General features: G+C 32.3%; 1 protein-coding gene across 1 annotated transcript in view; it reads left to right on the top strand.

Moving 5' to 3' along the window:
- LOC128165295 (protocadherin Fat 4-like) overlaps positions 1–25,710 on the top strand; it is a 125,754-nt gene that overhangs the window by 24,739 nt on the left and 75,305 nt on the right. Inside the window, exons 5-8 of the mRNA XM_052829690.1 lie at positions 14,504–14,545; positions 21,274–21,417; positions 24,076–24,156; positions 25,438–25,560. Coding sequence (XP_052685650.1) covers positions 14,504–14,545; positions 21,274–21,417; positions 24,076–24,156; positions 25,438–25,560 — 390 coding nt within the window. The remainder of the gene's footprint in view (positions 1–14,503; positions 14,546–21,273; positions 21,418–24,075; positions 24,157–25,437; positions 25,561–25,710) is intronic.

Raw genomic sequence — 25,710 nt, 5'->3', positions numbered from 1 at the left:
CATATACGTAATCATATACATTCAGTGCTGCCATAACCCACAAAAAGTAACTTCACATTTAATTGTTATTAAGACAACAACATAGTTATATGCTCTTTAAATGGCTAAAGTCAAGTTGTTTGCGTAATACTGATAACAATACAATCAGCTATATTATACCATCTAAACAAGCAAATCGGTGGTGTAGTGGTAAGCGAGGAGTTCTTTGAACAAATGGCACTGTAAAAGCAGGTGTTCGAATCGTATGCGTTTTGGGTTTTTTTGTTTATCTTTTTGTTTACATTGTTAAAATGTAATTTTCTTTTTATACTTAATAATATACAATGTTAAAATGTATTTTTCTTTTCTTTTCTTAATAATTAAAAATTTGCTAATAATAACTTGAAATTATTTGATATGCGTTTTCTACTACTTTTATAAGATATGAAAGTATGTTATTCTCGTTGAGATTGCACGATTTCATATTGTAAACAGATGGTTGTTGTGCATGCAAGAAACTATTAATTGGCAAGATAAAACGTTCCATCTCTGAATCCTTGAGAGTCTTGTTAACACAACAGGGACATACGCTGGACAAAAGCATGTAGTTGTGCTCAAAATGCAGAATACAAGCTAAGTCAAACGTACAGTGTGCGCCTAATGAAAATTCAACAATTAACTAGGCATGTATTTCACTTCCAATTGCATCGGCAGGAAAATCACATTACAAATGCGTGTTTTGTTGAGAAAGAAAAAGCATAGTAGTTGTACCAGAAGACACATAGACCACTCGGACCAATGACCAACACAAAGTATGACCAGTGACGAATAACCCCCTTGTTATACGTTAGTGGTTTGACTACCGCTGTCTTCCGTGTGGTATATATCATAGGCGTCGGAACCGGGGGGGGGGGGGCGCTAACTTTTTTTGCAAATTTATACATTCCAAAGACCTTTTTTTGCTTGTCAATATTTTGTACAAGTCTAGCCCCCCTCCCCCTCCCCCACTTTCATTTTGATTCCGACGCCACTCATTTTTTTTTGGGGGGGGGGAACTTGTTTTAAATACCTACAAAAGGTGTTACCTAAATTCCTCCTGTTCCCGAAGCGGAACAAATCGCCTACTACAAATGGTGGAATCGACTCCCCCGTACTCTTTGTCGACTCCCCTGCGTTAGGGGTTGTATATGATGACTGAGGTAAATTAGTAAATAAAATATTTTTAGAAAGTAATCAACATTTTTGTATTTAATCTCTTTAAATGAGTACTTGATTGTCATTTCAAATTTGCCAGTTTAAAGTATATTTAAATACTATAGAATTTAAGCACAGTTACGCCTTTTTGGACATTTTCATTTGGACAATACTGTCCACCGTTTAAATGCCCAGTTAACTCGTACGTTTATTACTTCTTATTAAAGGTATGAGAAGGTCGTGGGCATTTGCAACGGCTTATTCCCCCAGATTCTTTGTGTATTACATGTAAGTAAGTGTAGACACTTATCATTTTTATATGAGTTAATTTAGGAAGGAAGGAGTATTTCTATCTTAATGTATTATTATAATGCATCAAATACAATGTAGGTCATGACCTTATGGGACTGTTCTGACCCCACGAAACAGGAAAATACAAAATATCTTCTAATGTCATTATGATGCATCAAATGGTGTAAAGTACATAAATGACGTTGTTGACGTTGTTGACGGTGTTGTCTTTAACCCCCCCCCCCTCGCCTTTATGAAATAGGAAATGATGATACACTGTATATTTTGTTAACTTCTGAGATCTGAGATCGTAGCCTAATGATGACACTGCTTTAAATGTTTAGGAGACTTTACAATTGCATATAACATTTTGTTTATAAATCTTAAAAACTGAATTAAGCAATTTCCAAATGTTAATGTGCATCAGGAGAGAAAAAGCAGTCAAGAAATGATTTAAACTTTAGTACTATACACATGTAAGAAAGTATTAAGAAGACTGAATCTTTAGAACCAGGTAACATTGGGGGGGGGGGGGGGGGTTGGCGTGAATGTGGAGTATAAACATTTATAATTTGAATCATTTATTGTTATTAATTTTAACTTGTCAATGAATACTAGTTATTGATCCTAAGGTAGAAATATGACCTCTGATCATATCTCAATAGATCATATCTCAATAGATCAGTTGTCAATTATGCAAGGTGTAATGTAATTTTTTTTTAGAATAACATTTTTTATCAGTTCATAAAAGTTTTTAGACACACAAATTATATTTTGATTTCAATAGATCATTCGACAATTGGGGGGGGGGGGGGGGGGGGGCAGGTTATATTTGAGTTTGTTTGGATTGGGGGTTCCAAGTCATATATTTGACAATTTTTAATTTATTTAAAATAAGACTTATCCATACTACAGTCATGAACATGAATAGTATAGAACAAAACACAAACTAATACATGTATATATACATAGGAAGTATTACAAAACATAGATGATTGATCTTTATCTGGGTTCTTAAATTGAATCATATATCATGTACATATCATATTATTGTTTTTTTTGTTTAAGGCATTTCAGATGGTATGTAGGTCATGATCCCAAGTGCTCTTCCTGAAATTATCAAATATCATAAAAACCGTTGAGATCCCCACCTTAATCCAAAGATATTTTTCCTCCTTAGGTCATGGTGCATTAGATCATTATGGCATGTAAGTCATGACCCTAAGGGGTCATCCTGACCCCCTTAGAATCAGAAATTGTCAATTTATCTTTAAATTATTGATGTTTGATGATCCTATCTCTATTTAATCTTTATTATTAAGTCTCCCGAATGAAATTTAGAGACTTATTGTTTTTGTACAGTTCTTAATACATGTATTATTATTCTTCGTCTTCTTTTTCTTTTTTCTCGCTATGAACTTGTTTCTCAGAGATGACTGAACAGAATTGTACAAAACTTTAGGATATGATTGGCCTGCATATCTAGGTGTGCATCCTGGTTTGATTTTTCTCATTTTGGGTTAGACAACCACTTTTCGGGGGGGGGGTGTCAAAAGGGTGTGGGGTCTAACATTGAACCTTGTAGGAAGAATCGTAGATTCTAGATCTATTGTAAATGGTAACTTGAAAACGGACAAAGATAATAATATAGGGTTTTCATAATCATATATTGACTGTTACTGGCAATATATAGGGTTTATTAGATCTTACCCCTGGGGTCATCCCCATCCCCCAGGAATTTAAAATTACCATATATCTCAGAAACTGTTATAATCATGACCCCTAAACCATATATATTCATGTTTCTGATGTCAAAGGGCATCAAATGTTATGTAGGTCATGAGCCCTGTGGGTGGTCCTGACCCCCTCAAACAGCAAGTCCCTTAATATCTTCAAAACAGTTGAGATCTCCACCCTTAAACCATATATATTCTTGTTCCTTGTACAAAGGGGCATCAAACGGTATGTAGGTCATGGGCCCTGGGGGTGGTCATTACCCCCCTCGAACAGGAAGTGCACGAATATATCGAAAACGGTTGAGATCCCCACCCCTTAACCATATATATTATTGATCCTTAAAGGGGATCAAAAGGTATGTAGATAATGGGCCTCAGGGTTAAATTTTATTTTTCAAAACCGTAATGCACATCTATGGAACAGTTTCTATCATATCCCAAGATATGATATGTCTATCCATTAAATTAGAAGAGGAGTTCTAGGATCTATGTTTTTTTGAAGTGATAAACGTCAATTTTCTGCTACTTTTTGATCCCCTGGATGAAATTTAAATTTTGAAAACCTTATTGCACATCTATAGGACAGCCCAAATCATATCTCAAGAGATGGCGTAGCTACTCCAAAAGTTGTAAGAGGAGTTCTGGGAACCATACTTTTTTTGCAAAAAAACGTCATTTTTTGTTGCCCACTGATCCCCTTAATAAAAAAAAATTCTGGAACCTGATCACACTTCAATATGACACCCCCAATCATATTCTAGAAGATCATGTGGCTACTGCCAAAAAAAAAATGACGCGTTTTTGAAACCTGTTTTTTTGTAAAAAATATACCCTCATTTTTCAGCCATTAAATGACCCCCAGGTCAAAATTGAAAATTCCGAAACCTTATTGCACATCTATAGGATACCCTAAAACATATTCCGAGAGAAGATTTGTCTACTGTTGAAAATGTAGGAGTTCGAGGAAGAAGGTTTTTTGTGAAAAAAGTCATTTTTTTTTACCAATTATTTAACCCCCAGGACTAACAGAGAATTTTTGAAACCATTTTACAAAACAACACGATACCCCAAATCAAACTCCAAGAGTTCAATTTGCTGGTTTATAAGATGTAAGAGCAGTTTGAGAAAGTATTAGAAAGTGCAGGTATAATAATTTGAATATATCATAAATACTTTTAAATGCGTTTGATTCAAACAGTATAAAGAAAGTTTATAACTTTTGTAACTTTAGGGGGATGTGCGGCCATCTTGTACATTGGAGGATAAGAATGTAAAAATTCCTTGAACTGACTTGTTTCTGTCCGAAACTGGCCAAAAATGTTGCCAAAAGATATAATAGCAATAAATATGAAGTCTTATATGTCATTTTGTTTGAAAAGTATGCATACAAGAACAGTACAATGCCTTGTCAATAACTCAGAACAGCTGTCGAACTGCGCAAGTACAGACTTAATTTGAAGATTTAAAAATCTGAAAAATATGAAGGCGGTTCATTGGTGTCCTCTTTACAACCATTTGTTGAGAATATGTTTGAATTTTGCTCATTTAAGTAGTAAATTTGCCTCAAAATTGGGTACCTTATTTTTATAAGTCGGCATGAGATTTATTTTTAGAACAAGAAAAATCCAGTCTATACTTAGAACTCCTTCCTTACCAAAGTAAAATTATTGCTGCAACAATGCCGCAATATTGCGGTACTATTGCAACAACATATTTTTGTTACCAGAAACCAGATTTTGAGACTAGTGAAATGTTGCCGCTAGCTGCAACAACTTCTGGTAACATTTTGGCAATACTGCTGGAGTGTTGCTGCTAGCGGCAATAACTGCTGGCAACATTCTGGCAATACTATTAGAGTTATTTCTGTAAAAAAAAATATATCAACATTGCACATAGAATATCGCCACTAGCTGCAACGACTTCTGGTAATATTCTGGCTACACTCAGTATCATACTGCCAGAAATAATTTTCTGGTAACATCTACATGTATTTGATCATTTAAATCATGAACCAATTTATACATAATATATAATTCGATCTGGCAATACTGCTAGGCATCATACTTGATTTCTGCTTTAATTATAATTTAAGGAGAAGCTGAGCAGCTGAGGGGGGATAAAAATTATCAATTATTTAGATATGATTTCAGTTATAACACCTCAAAATTTGCCAGAAGTTTACCACAAACTTTTCTTTTTCCTCTGATTTATTATGCTTACCGAGCTTGCAAAAGCTTTAGCAGAATTTAGACTTATAAAATTTTACACATTCAGCACAAGTCTAAAACTGTCAAGTATAATTGCATGAATTGCTTTTGTATACATATTTTTCCTCAAAAAAATAATAAAAAGTCGAAAAAATTAAATCTAATAAATATTTTATGATTGAAGTCTTATTCTAAGAAAATCCAATTAAAAAAATCCAGTGATATTCCCTTCAATGGCATATAACTGTTATGCATGGTTACGATGTTTCACTATAAAAGACTGTTTGAATCACCCCCCCCCCACTCATGTTTTACGTGAATACCGACCTGTCTGTTCTTTTGTAACGGTATATTATTATATTCAGTAGTATATTCTTACTATAAAACTCTATATAGACGAATAGTCAATAATTGTAATATTGGCTCGTCCGAAAAATATTGACCAGTCAATATTTTTTTAATATTGACCGGCTAGGAGTAATATCTAGAGAATATTCCCTCTATTTCAATTAATCGCTTTTGATTTGTTGATTCGTAAACGATTACGTAAATAACTCTTCGCGACTCCAAAACAAGGTGACGTCATAATAGATAGTCAGCCAAGGCAAGTAAACAACGGACGCGCAATGCGACGGTTTGCTATCATAACGGATATAAGGATTTGCGAATTACTGTGAAGTAAAATCAGGTAGAACATTTGTATGTTAATTCTTACGGGCGGTGGAATATCACTAGTGACCGTTTGATGCTGAGGATATTTTGGAAATGAACTTTGCACAAAATTGAATTCGTGAATTCTCTGTTGAGCTGAGAAAATTACGGCGATCTGTTTCAATTACTTTCTTAAATTTTGGTTTGTTTCTTCTTATAACAAAACAAATGTTGACTGAGTTTTTGGGCAACATTGATTATATTAGCCCCCTTGGGACGAAAATATTGCACTCCGCTTCGCGTCGGGCAATATTTCGTCCCTCGGGGGCTAATATAATCAATGTTGCCCTCAACCGCAGTCAATATTTGTATCTTGTATCTTTTTTATTAAGTTAAAATATCAGTCTACTTAGATTTGAGTATCTAAACTGCTCGATGCATGTTGAATTAAGAATTTTCGTATGCTGTTTGTTTCCACTTTTACTTTCGTTTCAATGTTAAGTTACGCGCGCGCTGATTGGTCGATCAAATCGCTAGCCGCCAAGCTGCCATGTTGTCTGCCATCGAGCCTCCTGCCATCACTGGAGATGGTGAAATGAATGAAATACGGGAATTATCTGTAAACAAGGTTAAAAAATACACCGTCAATGGAGTGTTTATCTGTAAAAAAAAAAATCAACGGCTGAACTGAGGACGAATCTGAGTGAACGATTCGAGTGTTGACATCCCCTGCACCATCTGCATGAACACGTTTTTGAAAAAGTAAGTTTAGCAATAAAAATATATTCATTGAATGGCAGATTAAACATGTTTGTTATAAGAATATAAACCGAAGACTGCGATCTACCATTATACCAATGGGTTTAACACTGTTTAAGAACCATGCGCGGATCTAGAATTTTATTCCGGGGGGGGGGGGTCCGACGGTTATTTGAGTTTGCCAGGGGAAGGGGGTCCGAGGCATATTTTAGGTAATTTTATAATGTAATTTAAAACAAATTTGAAGGGGGAGGGGGTCTGGACCCCCCTTGAAACTGCTTAAAATCTGAAAACAATTGCCAATGTGCTTATATGAAATCCATTTATCTTCCCAGTAGGTCGGCCCTGGGTTACACAGACCTGAAGAAAACCATAAAAAAAGCTGTCACCTTACTGATTAAATGAATGGTGAAACTGGCAACCTAAAAAGAATGATGACGTAATTTGTATAAGATTATAAAGAGGAACATATACACAACAGTGCTGAATTCCAATGTGGATATTGTTGTGATAGCTGTTTTTGTGATTGTTTATGTGTGAAATCAGAATGCCCACGAGACTGTCAAAAAAGGACATTTGGAATGCTTAGGACGAATGCCTTGATCAATCGTAATACAGCAAGTGGTTGTGCAGAACTTGTGAACTATATGGTTTGAGCTTTGCTTACGGTAAACAGTGAACTTTTGTCCATATCCGTCTGTGCGCGTTGTGTCAGTCAAGTGCAATACATGTTATTCTGCAGCAATAAATTGTCACTGATTGGCTGAGTACTTTTGGTCAAGTTTCATCATGATTTGTGTTTATTGTATTTATGAAATGTGTTAAATTGAAAGATTATTAATTTTAACTGGTATCCTTTATAAGCATGTTGAAATTCCAGTTTCAGGTCTCTAATATTATACATTATATTTTTAATTCAATACTTATTTTGTGCATGTTACATTGAATAAAATAATTTTTTTACTTCTTTAATATTGTGTAATCGCAAACTGTTTTTTATTTTTTTTATTTTTGAAAGTCCAAATTTAATGTAATGCAAAATGTTAGTCTTGTTGTAACCTTTTTGCATCTTTAAAAAAATAAAACTGTAATGGCAATTAAAGATTTTTTCTTCATTTTGGTTGTAGATTAATGTAATATACATGACTGCTTTGTTGTATACATTTATTATTCATAAATATTACATATATTGTACCATTGATGCCAGAGCACAGAAAATGCATTGAACCAATATTTCTGCAATGTCATTTTTCATATGCAAATGTATTGCCAGAAAGGTGTTGCAGCAAAGTTTTTGCCGTAACACTTTTCTGGCAATATTGCTGCAATCTCAAGTATTGCCAGAAAGGTGCACGTGGTTGTCGCAACAATGTGTTGCAACAAAACTTTTGCGGCAACATCTTTCTGGCAATATTGCCGCAATCTCATTTGCATACGAAAAACGTTACTGCAGCAACATTGCCGCGATGTATTGCCAGAATGTTGCTGCAGTATTGCTGCAATAATGCCAGAATGTGTTGCCAGAAGGTCAATATTTTGGTAAGGGCTGTGTTTATGGAGACACATTGACGTTATATTTTCATAGAAAAAAATAAGTGTCAATTCAAAATAACCCATTTTGAATTTGATATACATCTCTATACCTATCTCATGTTTATTTTATGTGGATTATTTAGTTCTATAAGTATAAAATAAATATATTCTTTTTAAATGTGGAATAGAGGTCTAAAAAAGTGCACGTCTTAGATTAAAAAAGTTTACATCTTATTTTTTAAAAGCATTCTACTTTGAGAGAAAGTTACAACTTAAACGAGCAAAAATTTAAACTTTTCCTCACAATTGCTTGTAGAGAGGACACAAATGAACCCTCTTTATATTTTTTTCCGGGTTTTTAAATGATCAATACCTTTGCTGTTCGACAGCTGTTCTAAGTGAATAAAAAGACATTGTATTGTTTTTATAAGCATACTTTTAAAAAAAAATGACAATTAGGACTTTGTGTTCATCGCTTTTATATCTTTCGGGAACATTTTTGGCCAATTTGGCAGAAACAAGTCAGTTCAAGAAATTTTTACATTCTTATTCTCAAAGGTACAAGATGGCCATACATCCCCATTGATGGAAAGCATTTTATTGTTCAATAAGATAAACATTTTTTGCTTCTGTAACGTATTACAAAATATTTATTAGTTTAAAGCTATGGATAAAGGACTCCAGACCCCTTTTGGTCTCAACTTTGAGGAATCAGCCCCTATTTCTTGACTTCAAATAAAAACACTCGTGATTTCGAACTCATTTTGCTCAAGAAGTGTTTTGAATTTTTTTTTACTGTTCTCTGAATATCTGTCAGATGAACATTTTCAAAAATATTACAACATATTTATCAGTAAATAGTCATGAATAAAATACCCCTTTTGGACCATAATCTGAGAGACCAGTCCCTATTTCTTGACATTAAATGAAAATTCTCATGATTGCAAACACATTTTGTTGAGCAAGGGTTCAGAAATATGTGTTTTTTAGATTTTTGGAATAAAACATCTTTTGCATTGATCCTTCATCTCCTAACTGCGGTTGTTAAACCTAATTTTGATAGTAGAATATTGTTAACAACATTATTCTGAACAATCTTTTTTCTATATATGCACATCAAAATATTTCATTTTTTCAGAAGTTAAATAATCAAAGATTTTGTCCTTTTGAAACCCTTAATTACGTTACATATGAATAAAATATTTTTTTCTATTTCTGCTACGCCCCTCCACCCATGTATGAGCTAATTTTCTTTTATAGAAAGATTAACAAAATATTCTTGACAAAATAAAAAAAGACATTCGAAATCAGATGTTCAATATCATAGAAACTTTGAGAAACAAATGACATTAACAGTTTCAGGTTTTTTCAGGTAAGCTTTCAAGAAAATGGTTTTTGATAAAATAAAAAAAGCAATGGGCATAAATATAATATTGAATCCATCTTGCATAAAAATTTCAAGTCATTAGCTGTGATAGTTGATGAGATAACGTGTGGACAAAGTCATGTTTGAATATGCGTGAAAAAGGGGAATAATTCATTGATGAAAGTGTATTTTAGGATAGGAAGTTGGATGCAAAAAGGCAAAAAAAGCATTATAAAATAAAAATTTGGCGTTACTACAGAGAAAAATAATAGAAGTTTAAGAAATTTTGTTTACAAAATATACAGATATGTGTATAATTAAACATCAGGCAAAAATAGCATACATTTCATACATTAATCAGTTATCTATATCAAAGACTAAGGCATAAATATTTGTAATAGTAATAATGTATACTTTTTAAAGCTAAATTTGGTTATATAATTTACCTTTTGACTCTCAATTTTATTTAAGAAGGCCTGTGTAATGAAGAACAATGACCCCCGTAGAATAATGACCGGGGGTTATTTTTCGACGTAGAATAATGACCCCCCGGTCACTATTATACGCAGAAAAATGACCCCCGGTCATTATTCTACGTAGAAAAATGACTATTTTGCCTGATGAATAAGTGTCATTTTCATAAAAATGAGCACACTCCACATGAAAAAAAGTGATCCCTGTAGAATAATGACCTTCTTGTAGATTAAAGTTTTTCAATATATTTTTTTATTATTTGTGAAATAGTCTTTACACTATTGTAATTTTTACTGCTGCAGTTTACAGAAAGTAACAGAAATTATAATTCATATTCAAATAAACTTAAAGTGAAAGAAGGGGTATATCTTAGAAATTGAAAATACTTCCGTTATAGCAAGACATTGACGTATTGCATCGGGGTATGGTTGTCATCTTAAAGGGGCATGGTCACGATTTTAGTCAATAATAATTTTCCGATTTTAATGTTCACAACGCTTAAGTAAGACATTTTCAATAGGCAACTAAAATTTGAGTGTCATTCGTTGAGTTATAAGCAAGTTACAGAGCTGAAAGATGAAGATGGACAAATCATCTTGAAAAAGAATTTTTACTGGTATATTGAACCTATGTAAACAACAACAGGGCATGAGCCTTGTTTACAAAGAATTGTGAGCCTTGTATCTTGCTTATAACTTTACAACTGACCCTCAAATTTCATTTGATCAGTAGAAATGCTTTCCTTAAGCATTGTAAATAATGAAAACAAAAAAATAGAATTTGACCAAAATCTTGACCATGCCCCTTTAACAATTACATTTACATATATCTATGGTGTTCCGATAGGGCGAAGATGCAAAGTTACAAAGGCGATAGAGCGAAGGCGAAGGAGCAAAAGTGCGAAGATGCGTTTACCAAGCGCGAAGACGTGATGCCTAAAGTGCTTTCATGACGTTATGATAAAATAAAGCTTTGAAGGAGTACGTTATAAGAAATAACATGAAAGAAAGTAAAAATTTTATACACAGAATGTTGTTATTCTTGAGGCCATTATCATTATTTTTTTAAATGAATCCATCATACCAATCTTTATTCGTAATGCTCAAAATATATAGCAAAATTTGTTGCATTTCGATATTTTGAGATGGCCCCAACTAACAACCAGACGGTAGAGTTTAGAATTTCTTAAATAGAAGGTAGGAAATTATATTACTCATCATATAAAAAAAGGGAAAAAAGATATTTTTGAAATCTGCTCTGAAATGCGGAAAATGGCAGTTTCCTTTATATTCCTATCGTTAATGTACTTCTATTTTGAGATGGTCCCTAAAAAGAACCAGAAGGTCGATTTTCTTAAAGCTTCGCAAATAAACTAGAGTTGCTTTAAATGACATATGGTTCAATATAAAAATAATAAAATCGGCCTCCTGAATTGTCAAAGTTGTTACTCCGGTCCCGTTATATGGCGGTGAAATACGGGATTTCGAAATTGTTGATATATAATAATTGAACGTTTAGATTTACGATTTAGGTCACCTGTGAAATTCATGACTTGACCACCCCGGGGTGGGGACAAATATGCAAAACAGCAAAATTTTCACAAAAACCATCTCCTCTGCTCCCTCACATGTCGAAACAAAGCTAAATGCAATGTTAGAATGGTTATGAAGCCCTCTACCAATATTGTAAAATTTAAGGCCCTTAGATCAGGGATTCAGACCCTAGGGCGGGGTCCATATAACCACAAAGTGAAAAGATATTAAATCTTTAAAAATAGTCTTCTCCACTCCCTTTTATGTTTGAAAAAATAACTAAATGCATTGTTATGATGTCCATAAAGCCTTTTACCGAAATTCATTGCTCCTGGGTCAGGGGTCCAGGTCCTAGGGCGGGGCCATTATGGCCATACAGTGAAAATGTTTTTTATCCTAATCAAAAATCATGTTCTCTTCTTCCATATATATTTGAGAAGAACTTAATTCATAGCTATGAAGCCCTCTACCTAAATTTTAAAATGTAGAAAGTTTACACGGGCATTGCCTGCTGCATACTCCATTTATGTAAATATATATATTTGCATAATGAAATATGTTCAAATCATGCAATTAAATTGTCAAATTCATTACCCCTGGGCCAGAGGTTCGGGCCTTTTTAGAAGGACAAAAATGGCAATCTAAACCAAAAATCAAAACTTCTAAGTAAACTGTTACTTGGTCTTACTAAATTAAATACCGGTATGGGTTCTATGCAAGTCATTTTTTTCTACCCCTTCCCTCCTCCCCACTCCCTTTATTAATTTATGTTTAAAAAACCTAATTATAAATGGCAGGAATAACAGTCACAGAAGTTTTGGATTAGGGTTAAAACTCCAAAATGAGTCTTAGAATGCTAAAAAGACACCCTCTGACATGTCAATTTAAAGGCTATAGTACTTAGGTGACCATCAAAGTCAGTAGGCATCTTGATTGAAAAAAAACTTTACTTCTCAACATTTTTTTGGTATATGGAGAAACTGGGCGTTATCCCCATTGTATGCGTATTTTTACAAGAATGATACTATGCATTTGGAGGGAGATTTATTCACGGAAATGATATAGTAAAACTCGTATAGTACGAACACGGATATAGTGAATTTTCGGATATAACAAAATTTTTGGGAATTCCCGGTAAAAATCTTTACGGTTATAACGAATTCGGATAAAACGAATTTACGGATATAGCGAACTAATTTTGAGTCACGTAGAGATGAAATATAACGAAATTTAACACCTTTATAACGAATGTCTTTACTGTTTAAAAAAAGTTAGCACTACCAATTAATATAATAGTTTGAAAGAATTTATTTTCATTCTTTTTTTCAATTCACAATCCGAGTATTAAAGGTATCAAAGTAATGCATTTTTATTTTAAGCCTCATTTAGCGAAAATTATAGTCTGGTGAAAGAAAACATGTATATAGTGAAATCGCTATAGATATTATTACGAATTCGTTATACGAATATAACGAATTACGGATATAAGGAAGTAACTTCATTGGGCCCTAGGACTTCGCTATAACTGAGTTTAACTATAGTAAAATTATGTAAAATTATTATTTGCATCTGTATAATAGACATGCTAAAATCCTGAGCACCAATCGAGATCATGTATACGTAATACAATGTATTATATTTAACACAACTATTCTGCCTTTGCCTACAGATAGTTAACCAACACAACAATCCAGTGCTTCGAATTTATTGTGTATGTGGTAAAAAACTGAAACAAAATCAAAGTATGAATTACTAATACGTTCTCAAAAACAATGAACGAAAACTTTAAGATCAGTTTCGCCAAATATGGAACAGTTGTATAATGATATGTTAGCCTTATACATATGTTAACCGAGAAATGATTTTTTTGAAGGTAAACACAAAAAAACTATGTCAAGTAACAAGGTTTTGTCTTTTAGAGAGAAAACACAAAACCAATGCCATATTTCCGCACATCACCATTTATCACATAAAGTATAAACAAGATAACTATTTTCAAATAATCACAAATATCTTGATAAATATGATAAATCTTAATTAAAACAGTGTATGGACATTCAATTTACCTTTTAATGCATAAAGAATTTCTTTCTTTCACATTGTTCCTTCATCAAATCTACATTTTATCTTATATTTGTATATTGTATAAGAAACAAAGGCTATCAGATTGTTTAAAAAAACGTGTTTTAAAAAAGGTTGTATTGTAATAATTGATGTAGAAAGAAAATTCTACGCTGCTAAAAGACCACGTTTAGATAGAAAATAAATTCTTAAAGTATTACACATAGAACACTAAGCGATATTTTGCAACAACAAAATATTACAGTGTTGGATTTTTAAAGACGGCTGAGTATAATTCAAACAATTCCGATATTTTTGAAATGATAAAGCTACCTCAATTTTACCTAAACGAATTTAATGCCTCATTTTCGCTAGCCAAGGGTTTTTGGTCCACTTCGTTCCTCTTAATATAAAACATGATGTATATTATCTTTTTAAAAATCATGTTACATAAATAATCGGTCCTACTTTGAGGGACATCATCCCAATTACTCCATGTTAAGCCTTGTTTGTAATTTTTTCCACTTGATAACCAACAATCTTTAAAAGAAAATGTTTTCAAAGTTATCATTAGGACAACAACGCTTTTATCATTATTATTTGTATGCATTTGACAGTTAAAGTCTCTACAAAATATCACTTTGTATATGTCTATCACATTTTGATTAATCCATGTAATTACTCTTTTCAAAAAATCAATACTTTCTTTCTCATTATTAGAAACAGCAGTACATCATTAACAACATTCTCTGTACAGATAAGGTAAGTGTACACATTTATAATTTATGTCAATATTTATACACCTTTGAGAAAAAAGGCCTTTAAATTGCATGGGAAAGTCGTTTTATGCAACCATTTATTTGGATACTGTAAAGCCGGACATTATAGGTAGAAATTATTTTTATAATATTTATACTGAATATTTTATCATTCAATTTGGAATAAAGCAGTGGTGCATTCAGGGTGTGCTAAAGCATAAATAGAAAAAAATAACAAAAAGTAGTAAAAATAAATCTTTCGACATATAAATACCGACATCAATTTATGGTTACTAACTATAGAAAGAGTGCTATCTCTAAACGACATGTATTTGGATTCATCTGCGGAATCTGACGCATTTGGCATTTAGATGAATAGGAAAGAAGGATGTCTAAGATTATATTTTCTGGGGTTTTGTCATATTAAAGTCAGGCCAGGCTCTGTGGACCGTGAGGGCTCGGTGCTATGATTTGTCTTCCGTTTAGGCATTGATCGTTGATATAACTTATATATACTTTTACAAAACCAAGTAGAACTATGACAACTTTGCAACAAAAATCAAGATGAATGCATCGAGCTCGAAATATTATCGGAATAAACATTTGTTACGAAAAATCATTAACAAAGTCTGAAGAAACAACATATAAAACAAAAGGTTCATGGAGCACATCGCTAAACAGGTTTTCAATTCTTTCACCTGATATTCTCTTGGTAACATAATAATTTCATTGTCATTTTCTAGCCCTTTCTGGTCATTTTTTTTTTTAACGGCTAGCCCCTTTTTTCTGTCAAAACATTTCTGTTGTTAAATCAAATCTTGTGAAAGAATTAACAATTTGGTTGTATAAGTTATAATAACAAATTATTTTATAAAACAAAGGTCAAACACAAAGTAGCATTAAGGGGCTTGCCCTATGCTGCGTTTAAGGGACTCTTTACGAAATGTCCATGGATGTAATATTCTTAAAAGGATGACTTGAAGCAACAACTTGTTCAAGAGTTTTTAAAAATTATTTCAAATTAACTAGATACATAAGTTTAAAGACCAATTGTTTAGGCCCCTTTAAACGCCTTATACTGATGAATAAAAGAAGAAACTGTATGGAGATTACTTCAATTTGAACAATAGTCTATGGTACATTAATGCTAAATGAAGAGTATTAAAAAGAAGACTTAACTGCCATATAGGACCCTAATTTGAAGAACCATATCAAATGAAAGTATTTTAAATATATACATATATTGTTGAACAAGTGTTTAGCAATTTTAAAGATAGCATATTGTTGAGAACATTAATCTTAGGATCTTTTCTTTATTATTGTTTCAAAATGATAACTAGAAAATGTCGTTGCAATGAAACGAGCGGGTCTTCCGTCGCTGACAAAAGTTAAAAGCTTTTAAGGATGTTCCTGTATTCCTTTACACGATAACACGATAGCTTCTTAAAATAAAAAAAAAAGTTCGAATAGGTATTCCAACAAAACAGAAAAAATACTTGGAATGACTTACTCAATTCGAAAAAATACAACGTACGAACTACGAAATAAGTTCAAATACAAATGCCTGCCTACACAACTAATAATTTTAGTAGTGGTAGCACTTTTCTTCAGATATGTAATGAAAATACCAAACTGTGTCCAAATATTTCACATTCGGTTTTGTTCTTTTAAAAAGGGTGAGTTTATAACACGAAATGACACTCGCAAAGATAGTGATTGACCCCCAATTCTTTCGTGATTGTTTGCATGGGTAGACGTTAACCTCTAAATCCTTTGGTAATGTATGGCAATGCTCGTAACTGGAACGTGTTTCGGGCCCGTGAAATGTTAAAAAGGGCAATATGGTCTTCTGTTTAAAAGAAATCGTAGAAAAACATTTCTAAAAGGAATCTAAAAAAAACAAAAGGATATCTAACGAATAATAGAGCAAAGCTTGTTGCAAAGCTACGAGTGGATATTCCGTTGACATCAGGAGTAAAAGTTGAAAGTCCTTGCAGGGGCAGATTCTGAAACCAAAAACCAACTGTAACACAAACAAAGAGAAGAAATATGTATGATTCTTGGTACGACTTAACAAAATCCGAATGACTCTAACTACGTATTTATAAAAATCTCTAGGTAGTCCATCCATAACTATCATTTTTTATTTCTAATAGATTGCAAGTTTAATCACTGGAACTTTAGTGTGATTTTAAAGGGGTTTTAAAATAATAAAGATTCATCTCTGAAATTGGAAAAAAAAAACGTAACAAATTTATCATATACTGAAGTTAACATTGAAGTCTATGGGAAAAATGCATTTTTAGATATATTTTTTAAGAAAAGTAATTTTCTCACATTTCTCTTGATTAAAATGTGCAAAAGCTTTTCCTTTCTTAGAATATGCTAAAATAATTCATAATTTACAAGACAAATTTTCAGAAAATGATTTTTAAAATTTTTTTAAAGGGCACCCAACTCTTTAAAAAAGTTTTAAGTGCAAAAAGTTTATTTACTTTTCTACATACATACTCCCGAATTGGGTTTAAGTCAGCCTTAAAATAACTTAAAAATGAGTATTTGATGAAGAATAGATCAATCAAAATTGTTAAATTTGCCTTAGTTATGGATGGACTACGTTAATGAATACAAGAACAATTTTAAAAAATCAAAATAAATTACAGTACAAATTAACAATTTTCGAAATATTTTAGTTCGAGTTAATTTAACTTTAAACAATTACATTAACTAAGGTTGTAGATTCAATGTTTCCAGAAATATCAAATTTTAAACCCCAATATCTCAGTAATGTAACGTTATTTTTAAAACGAATTTCAGTTCTGTTTAGCTTTGTAAACTCTACAAGACGCATATAATTTGCATAGCATTATTTTGCATAAAAAAATGAAGTTAAAAAAAAAATTGAATCACTTTCGATTTGAAATGGAATTAAGGGATTGTGTCATAAAAAAATCGACAAATTGACAATTACAGCAATTTAAAGGTCTCCATAAAAACCGTGATAGAATAATGTTATGGACAAAATTACGAAATTACGTTTTGAACATTTAACAATTGACGTAACTAGAAAACGAATGACATTAATGTTCAACTTTTAACAGCTTTGAGGAACAAAACCTAGCTCCTCATTATCACTGAAATTTAATGAAAATCGGTTGAATAATGTTTGAGATAAAAAGCTAAAACGTTGTGCTTTGTAAAAACTTTACAATGTTCTGTTTATTGTGTACAGTAGGGCAAATCGATTTGAAATTTGAAATTTAAATATTCATAAAAATGTCCCCTCTTTGTAAAATAAACTTTTCTTCTGGAAAAAAATGTATTTCTATTGTATATAAGGCTTTAACTTACATAAAGACGCAACAGATGTATGCGTGTATTTTAAGGAAAGATATATAATTTTTCGAAATATTTTAAACCTGGTTTACTATCGCTGTCAAGAACTTAACTAGATTCTTTTTACTTATACTTTCTTGCAACAGTTTAACCTAAGTTTTAAAAGCTGTGTTTGATATCATGATCAAATGAAATAGAACGTAGTACCTTGAATGACGAATCAGGACATACCACTCCAAGAAAATAGGGTAATACAGGGTATTTCCATGGTAATAGCCTGTCCCCCGCCCCCTTTGAATTAAAGATGGAATGTTCCAATGCTATATAAGCAGCGGTAGTAAGCAGAATCGGGGAGTGCTGCAGCCAGAGAGAGAGAGAGAGAGAGAGAGAGAGAGAGAGAGAGAGAGAGAGAGAACAACGTTGAGTAAATCTTCAGGCTAACATAAGGCTGAATAAGCCTTATTTGAATAGAAAAACTACGAAGGCTGATTAAGTCTTTTAGTTAAGGTTGCACAAGTGAGCTTTTCTGATCACCTTTTGTCCGTCGTCCGTCTATCTGTCTGTCCGTCCGTCTGTAAGCTTTTTTACATTTTAAACTTCTTCTCTAAAACCACTTGGCCAATTTCAACCAAATTTGGCACAACAACCCTATAGAAATGATGATGATTATAAATTGCAGAAATGAAAGACCTATCTTTTTTTAAAACGAAGAAAACCTCGAAACTGTAGAAAAAGGGGGGTGCATTTTTTAAAATCATCCTCTCAAGAACTACTGAGTCAAATTCAACGTCACTTTGCATAAATAATCCTTATGTAAAGGAAAATATAAATTGCAAAAATTATCGGCGAATTCTGTTTCAAATTTGAATAATTTACGAAAATAAAAATAAAGAGATAATCGCGGTCAATCAGTTTAAAACTTCGGGTTCGGTATTCCATATCGAAAACGAAAGTTCTTTGTACAAAGCAGCCGTGTTTGAATGTTGACGCATGACAAACGGGTCAAACTGACAAAGATGAATTTGCTTGTTGTGCAACAGTTTATGTGCGAAGGGATACTTGAAACATGCTAAATATATTTGTGCCGAATTCGTGAAGTGAATTGAGGTTAAATCTTTCAATGAGTTGATATTTTTACTCGTGACCGTGGTTTTATGTTGTTTTGAATTTCGTTTATGCTTTTTAACTTGAGAGGAAATATCGCCTGTAGTTTGGAATTTTTACTTATCGAATCAAATATAGACTTCGGTAAAGCAGACAGTTAATTGTTTACCTGTACCAAATTAGCAAATTCTGATGCACTAACAACGTATTATAAATACTATACATTCTATTTGTAATTCGGTACGATCTCTACATTATGGTTGATTACCGGTATAGTGCAACGTGTTTTGTTAAGATGCTCTGCATTTTAAGTCTAAACGGTGATTGTTTTTGCTGCTAGAAATTTTTAAGTATATATATTATGAAAAATAAATTGTGCTCTTTCATTGTTTTAGTGCATGTTTCCTCTGTTTTAATTGTTTACAATTTTCTCTTTGATAACCATATTCAGCTGTGTCAAGTTTCGAATTATAAGCAAGATACAGAGCTTTGCTCACAGAACTGAGGCCATTCTTTTGTTCATTCTGAATAGGAAATACCAAGTTTAAAAATCTTAAGTTGAATGTAATTAACTCTTGTGAACGAAAAAATGACTCAAACCAAGCAGAATTGTGAGTTCTGTATCTTGCTTATAATTCTACGATTGACGCTGAAATTTTGATTAATCATAGAAATGTCTCACTTAACGTAAAATACTTGTACAGAAAAATTTAAAGGATGATATGCTGTAAAACTGTTTGGGGCCCCTCCTTATACGATTAAACTACACCAACTTTGTTGGTTTTTCAGACACAATCAAATTAAAACGACCTCTTTAAAACAGTTCAAAACATTACTGTTACGGGGATAAATGTATTATCGCTATTCTTAAGAAAAAATTACAGCGGAAAATCATCTTGATTTGTAGCCATTTGTTAACGTTAATTTTGAATAAAGATGAAAATAAAGGGTGGGCCTTAAGAAAAACAGAGCGATATGCCTGTCAATACATTGCAGTCTGAGGCTCAACGAGGGGGGGGGGGAGCTAGACCTTATCAGAAATCTTGACAAGCAAAAAAAATGAAACATTTTTCATTCGAGTGCATTCATCGATCAAGTGAGTAAGGTTATAAATAGCTGCAGGTATGTGGCTTCTGGTCTGAAACAATTCAGATGGACGACCTGGGAACTACAGTGCCTCTCATAGTAAAAATCCACAATTTACGGCGCACAAAAATCTGCGCTAGTTTTGGACTGATTTACCTTATTTACAAACAAACTCTGTAAAAACATTAGTACCATAAAATTATTCTTGCAATTTTCTACTGATGTCGTCTCTTTACTTGCCTCAGACTTTTCCAGAAACACGGTTCCCGACCTGGGAAAATAAAGTTTGTTAAATTCAGGTCATGATCAAGAGTCTCCATTTTTACATGTACGGTAAACAAACTGCAACTCTTCACTGCACGGAACTGGTGATGGTGTTTAAAAATATATCGGAGGCAAGTAAAGTGACGAATTCTGTATTTATTATGAATTATGCGAAGAATTTTTTGGAATCAAATATTTGTACAGAGTGTGCTCGGAAATAATATTAATAAGTCCAAAACTAGCGCAATTTTTTGTGCGCCGTAAATTCCAGTTTTTTACTATGGGAGGCACTTTAGCTCCCAGGTCGTCCATCCGAATTTTTCAGACCGAGAGCTATAGACCGACCTGCAGCTATGTAATAAAACGTCGCACGAGTTCACGCCTGATAACAACAATCGTTTATAATGCGAAAGACCAATTAAACTTTTGAATGTTTTTAATTTGAGCGCATTGAGTTACAATTTTCTTCTTTAACATATAGGATTTTTTTTTTAAATAAAATACAATAACTAGCTAGTACAATGTAGTTGAAGGTGAATATGTACCTATATGCATAGTCTCATATATAATTTGATCGTTTTATAAAGTAAGGGGGCAGAACTAAAATAAAGGGAATTGGAAGTTCCAGTGTAATCCCACCAAAAATTTAGTTTTATATCTTGCAAAGGATCTTATTTTTGGTAAAAATGGTATTTCATAAGGGTACAATGTCAAAGATCAAGTGTATGGAAATAAGTGAAAATTTTGGATACAGTTTATTTTATGGTATCCTTTTTTTGTGTTTCTACCGAGGGGCCATATGGCACAATATCCTTTGAACACCCATATAAAGCCATTGTTGCTCAGGTGAGCGATGTGGCCCCATGGGCTTCTTGTTGTTGTTTTTTTTCATGACTGTATCTTTTAAAATTCATATGTAACCATTTTTTCTTTATTTTGCAGAATGGACGAACAACTGACCCTGGTTTTCTTACAGTGATGGTTCAAGATGTAGTAGAGGGGAATTTTACCTTGAATTATGCACAAATAAACGAGTTCAAAATAGAAAAGATTAGCAACAGTGAGGCTAATGTAACTGTGCCGGAGGTGAGATAACTACATAATTCAAATAAAATTGTTTTAAATAATTTTATTAGAATATCTCTACTATTCATTTTTGAACAACTGTGCAATGTATCTGTATATCTTTCAATCTTCATATAGAATAACAATTTCATATCTAATGCCAATTATTTCTTTTAAAATGTTGTACTGCAATTTTTTCACTAATTCCTCACTGACCCTCATGTCAGAGTTTTATTACAAATTAAGAAAAAGATTCTAAAAAGTAATTACTTAAGAACTGTTGCTCAAGTGAGCAGCTAGCAATGTGGCCGATATGCCTATTGTCTAGGTATATTCATAAATGTAACTTTTTTTGTTGAAAGTTGAATTTATATAGTTGCTTAAAAAGATAATAACATTTACTTGACAATGGTACTAACTACAGGATGATCGCTGTAGTTAGCTCTTTTAAATTTTGTAAATATAGATTAAAAATAATACTTTGTGATGTAAAAAAAATTGATAGGAAAATCAACAAAATACTAACAAAATATGTTAACTTCATATTCCCTTTCACTCCTCGTTAATTCAGAAATATGGATATGATATTTTCAACAATAAAAAAACCAACAAATTGGATAGAATGAACCAAAGAAAAGCAGAGAAAACCAGAAAAAAGCAGAGAAAAAGTTATGTGTAAAGAGATACCTTATTTCTTTTCTGTTTTTGACATATTACTTAACGTGAATCCCCCTGTCTCTTAAATGAAACGCCATCCAGGATTCGCTCAATGCACTCATTGTCCACTCATATATGCCCTCGTTACACTGCCTTCTCCTTAACTTTCGACAGTTCATTAGACTAAATAATACCCTTAAATGAATTATACCTGTCCAATATATATATATATAAATCCAGAAAGCGCCAGTGAATAGAAACTTTGGAACTGTTCATTTTCTTTTTCTTTTTTGATTATTTATACTGTGTGATATCACCTTTCACTTATTTTGGATTATATATATATATATATATATATAAATATATATATATATATATATATATATATATATATATATATATATATATATATATATATATATATATATATATATATATTTTACTCCTAAACAATATGTATGCATATGGCCCACCAGGCTAAAGCTAACAGCCACTAACAGCAGCCCGTAAAAGCTAGCAGCCAATTTGGAAAACAGAAAATTATATTTTACTCTATTATCGGCATATATTACATAATATCACGATTTGTGCATGAAATAATTTCTATGAGCATTGACTCTGGTTGCAATAAAGCTCGCTTGGATACGAATTATAAATTCGCTTGTGTCAAATGAAATTCGATTGAATGTTGGCATATGTCTATGCTTAACAATTTGATCTCCGAAAATATGTTTACTTTTCTCCGGAAATAATATGCATCGAAAATAAAAATAAAAATCCTCGTATTATTATTAAAAAATGGAACGATTCGACTCTTACAATCTGATTTAATTCTTATCAAACAATTAGCCTCTGTCGCAAACCAAAACCAATACAACAGAAATCAAAAGGTATATTTTAGATTATTTTGTATCAGCCATGTTTTGATTGCTAAGATATATACAAGAGACTATTTAATTACCCGAACGTTGGCATTTTGTTGCATTTTACAATGATACAGGAGTAAAAAGTGGTCGTTTCTGAGCAGTGTAAGGAACCACCTATAGGGCTACTTATTAATTCCCAGTCTCAAATTCGGGCTGTAGGGGTACCATCCAAGGGGCTTCCAAGGGATCGGGCTCATTTCAAGGGTTTTTATCTTACTGGAGTTTGATCACAACAACTTGAAAACACTTGAATTCAGTAGAAGATCTCAGGAGGTATTCATAATAAGTCTTCAAGGATGCATATGACCACTAAAAGGGTCCAGTTAGCTCACCCGAACTTTGGCATTTTTTAATTATTTCACAATGGTAAAGGGGTAAAAGATGGTCCAGTATCTCACTTATCCTTGAAGAGTGCATCAAACGGATACAAGGACAATGTAGGGGACCTGCAAAGCGATTATTTTCCGGTCTCAAATTTGAGCTGTAGGGCCTAGATTCAAACCAGAAGGGGTAATTTTGGCAAAATAAAAGTAATCTTTTGCACAAACATAACATAATAAAAAAAAAATCAGTTGAAAATGCTCGATAAACGTCGTCGTTTTGAATGAAATTGGATCGAAAAAAGATTTCTTAATCAAAACGGTCAAATCCATTTATTAGAATTAAAAGTGTAGGGATGGTTAATTATCGGGCAGTTTCCTTGGGTGTGACGACATTGAATTAAGATATGCAAAACAAATGTGTGTAAACTACCGTTTTTAAGTTACATAATGACAATTTTCATACCACTACAGACTGGAGGTAAACCTGATAGACTGAATTGCGACGCGTGAAGAAATTCAGTGTCTATATCCGCACTTGCGTGGAAAAAAAGACACGATAACTGAAAAAATATATTTGAACGTCTAACAGATCCTTCGTTAGTTAACAGCTACACAAGTATTTTTCTCATTATTGTATAACTGGAAATATTTGCCACATCCAGGCAATTTAGGAACTCTAGATCTAAAACGTAGTGATGGCGTTACGAATGAGTCCTGCAATATGACGGGTCCTTGAAATAACACTCACCCTATTACCAATTTATTCATTTTAGAATACATCATTGGGCACTATGGTTCTTAATTTAACTGCCATATCTGTTACCAATGAAAATTTGGATTTTCTTTGGAATATCGTAAGTATAAATTGTGACTGTCATAGAAAAATAGATAGCTTTAATATAATTAATTTATCAACTGATTTATAGAGATTTGGAAAGTATAGACCAGAATATTCTTCAAGAAAATATAAAATATTTAATGTTTTTAACAGGGAAACGAAGAAACACATTTCACGATTTGACTATCTAATTTACACTGAAAATTATAATTGTTCTCAATTCTTAAATGTTATCGTTGCTATATAACTCTCCTAAATTTTATGCATCGTAAGTGATGTTGAAAATATTATTAATATCTTCAAAGAATTAGAAAGTACAAGGATTTTTGCTGATTATCATATGACACGGGGCACTGCTGTCAACTTTCAATACATCATGTAAAAAGGAATGCAATTATTTTCATTAGTATTGAATCAATGGTAAAGATCTGAATACTTAAAGATTTTGTTTATAAAATGTCACCAATTGTTTTGTGTTTGCCTTTTTTTATATGTTATACTGCATTTTTTTTTTTTTTGGGGAGGGGAGGTATTTGTTCAAGCAAATTTATTTGACCTGATGATATTTTTACTGATATTACATTTACCCTGGCATTCTGATATAAAAAAACAAAATATTTCTTAAGGTAGCTCCATACTCGTAAAATTCTCTGAGGAAAGTTGAAAAACCGAACTGATTTCGACTTAATAGACTTAAATGTCATCAATTGTTAGAAAAAATATACATGTCATCACACTTTTTGAGATGCCAGATAAACATAAACTAAAGCATATTTTAGCATTAGAAAAATGTATTTTTTTTTTGTTAAAAGTAAAATCTTGTAGGCAGAAATTTGTTTTTCTTGTTTAATTTTAATGTCAACTTTATCAGAAAACTAAAATCACAAAAATATTTTAAAATTAATCGTTGGAATAAGAAAAACTATAGCATTTAGTCATACAACTGAGAGAAAAGTCAGAAAAAGAGTTATTTCCCCTTTGCATAGATAAAATATATAAAAATTTGGAAATTTAGTATAAAATTAAGTGCGAAAATATCTTGAACCTACCAATAATTCTAATTACATCCATGTGATTATATTCACATAAAATAAATAAAACTATCTTGCACAATTTTTCAAGAATTCAAAGTTTTACAAAAAAGTGTGACATCACAGAACACTGGATCTACTTTAATATACTAAATCACACTCTTTTTTATTTTGTTCCGACAATAATACTGATTTATCAGGTTTTAAGGAAGAAGACTCATTTTCCTGTATGATAACAATGTAGTATGATAAAGTCATTTCTTTAGACTGATTGCGCGTTGGATGTAAATTTTGGAAAGACCCGCAGTGAGAGTAAGTTGACGTTGAGACAGAAGATATCATATAAGGACAACGACAAGAACATAACTGTTTGCAAAGTGACTGCCTATGTAAGTATTTTACACTTGGATTAATTAACCATGCAAACCATAACACAAAAATGTCTGTTTCACAAATATCGTTGCTTCACTGTTTATGTACAACTCATAGCATCATCAACTCTGCCACACAACTAGTATAAAATAAATAGTAATAGGGTA

The sequence above is a fragment of the Crassostrea angulata genome, chromosome 10 (genome assembly GCF_025612915.1).
Source record: "Crassostrea angulata isolate pt1a10 chromosome 10, ASM2561291v2, whole genome shotgun sequence".
Lineage (NCBI taxonomy): Eukaryota > Metazoa > Mollusca > Bivalvia > Ostreida > Ostreidae > Magallana > Magallana angulata.
This window is presented reverse-complemented; position numbering and strand designations above follow the sequence as displayed.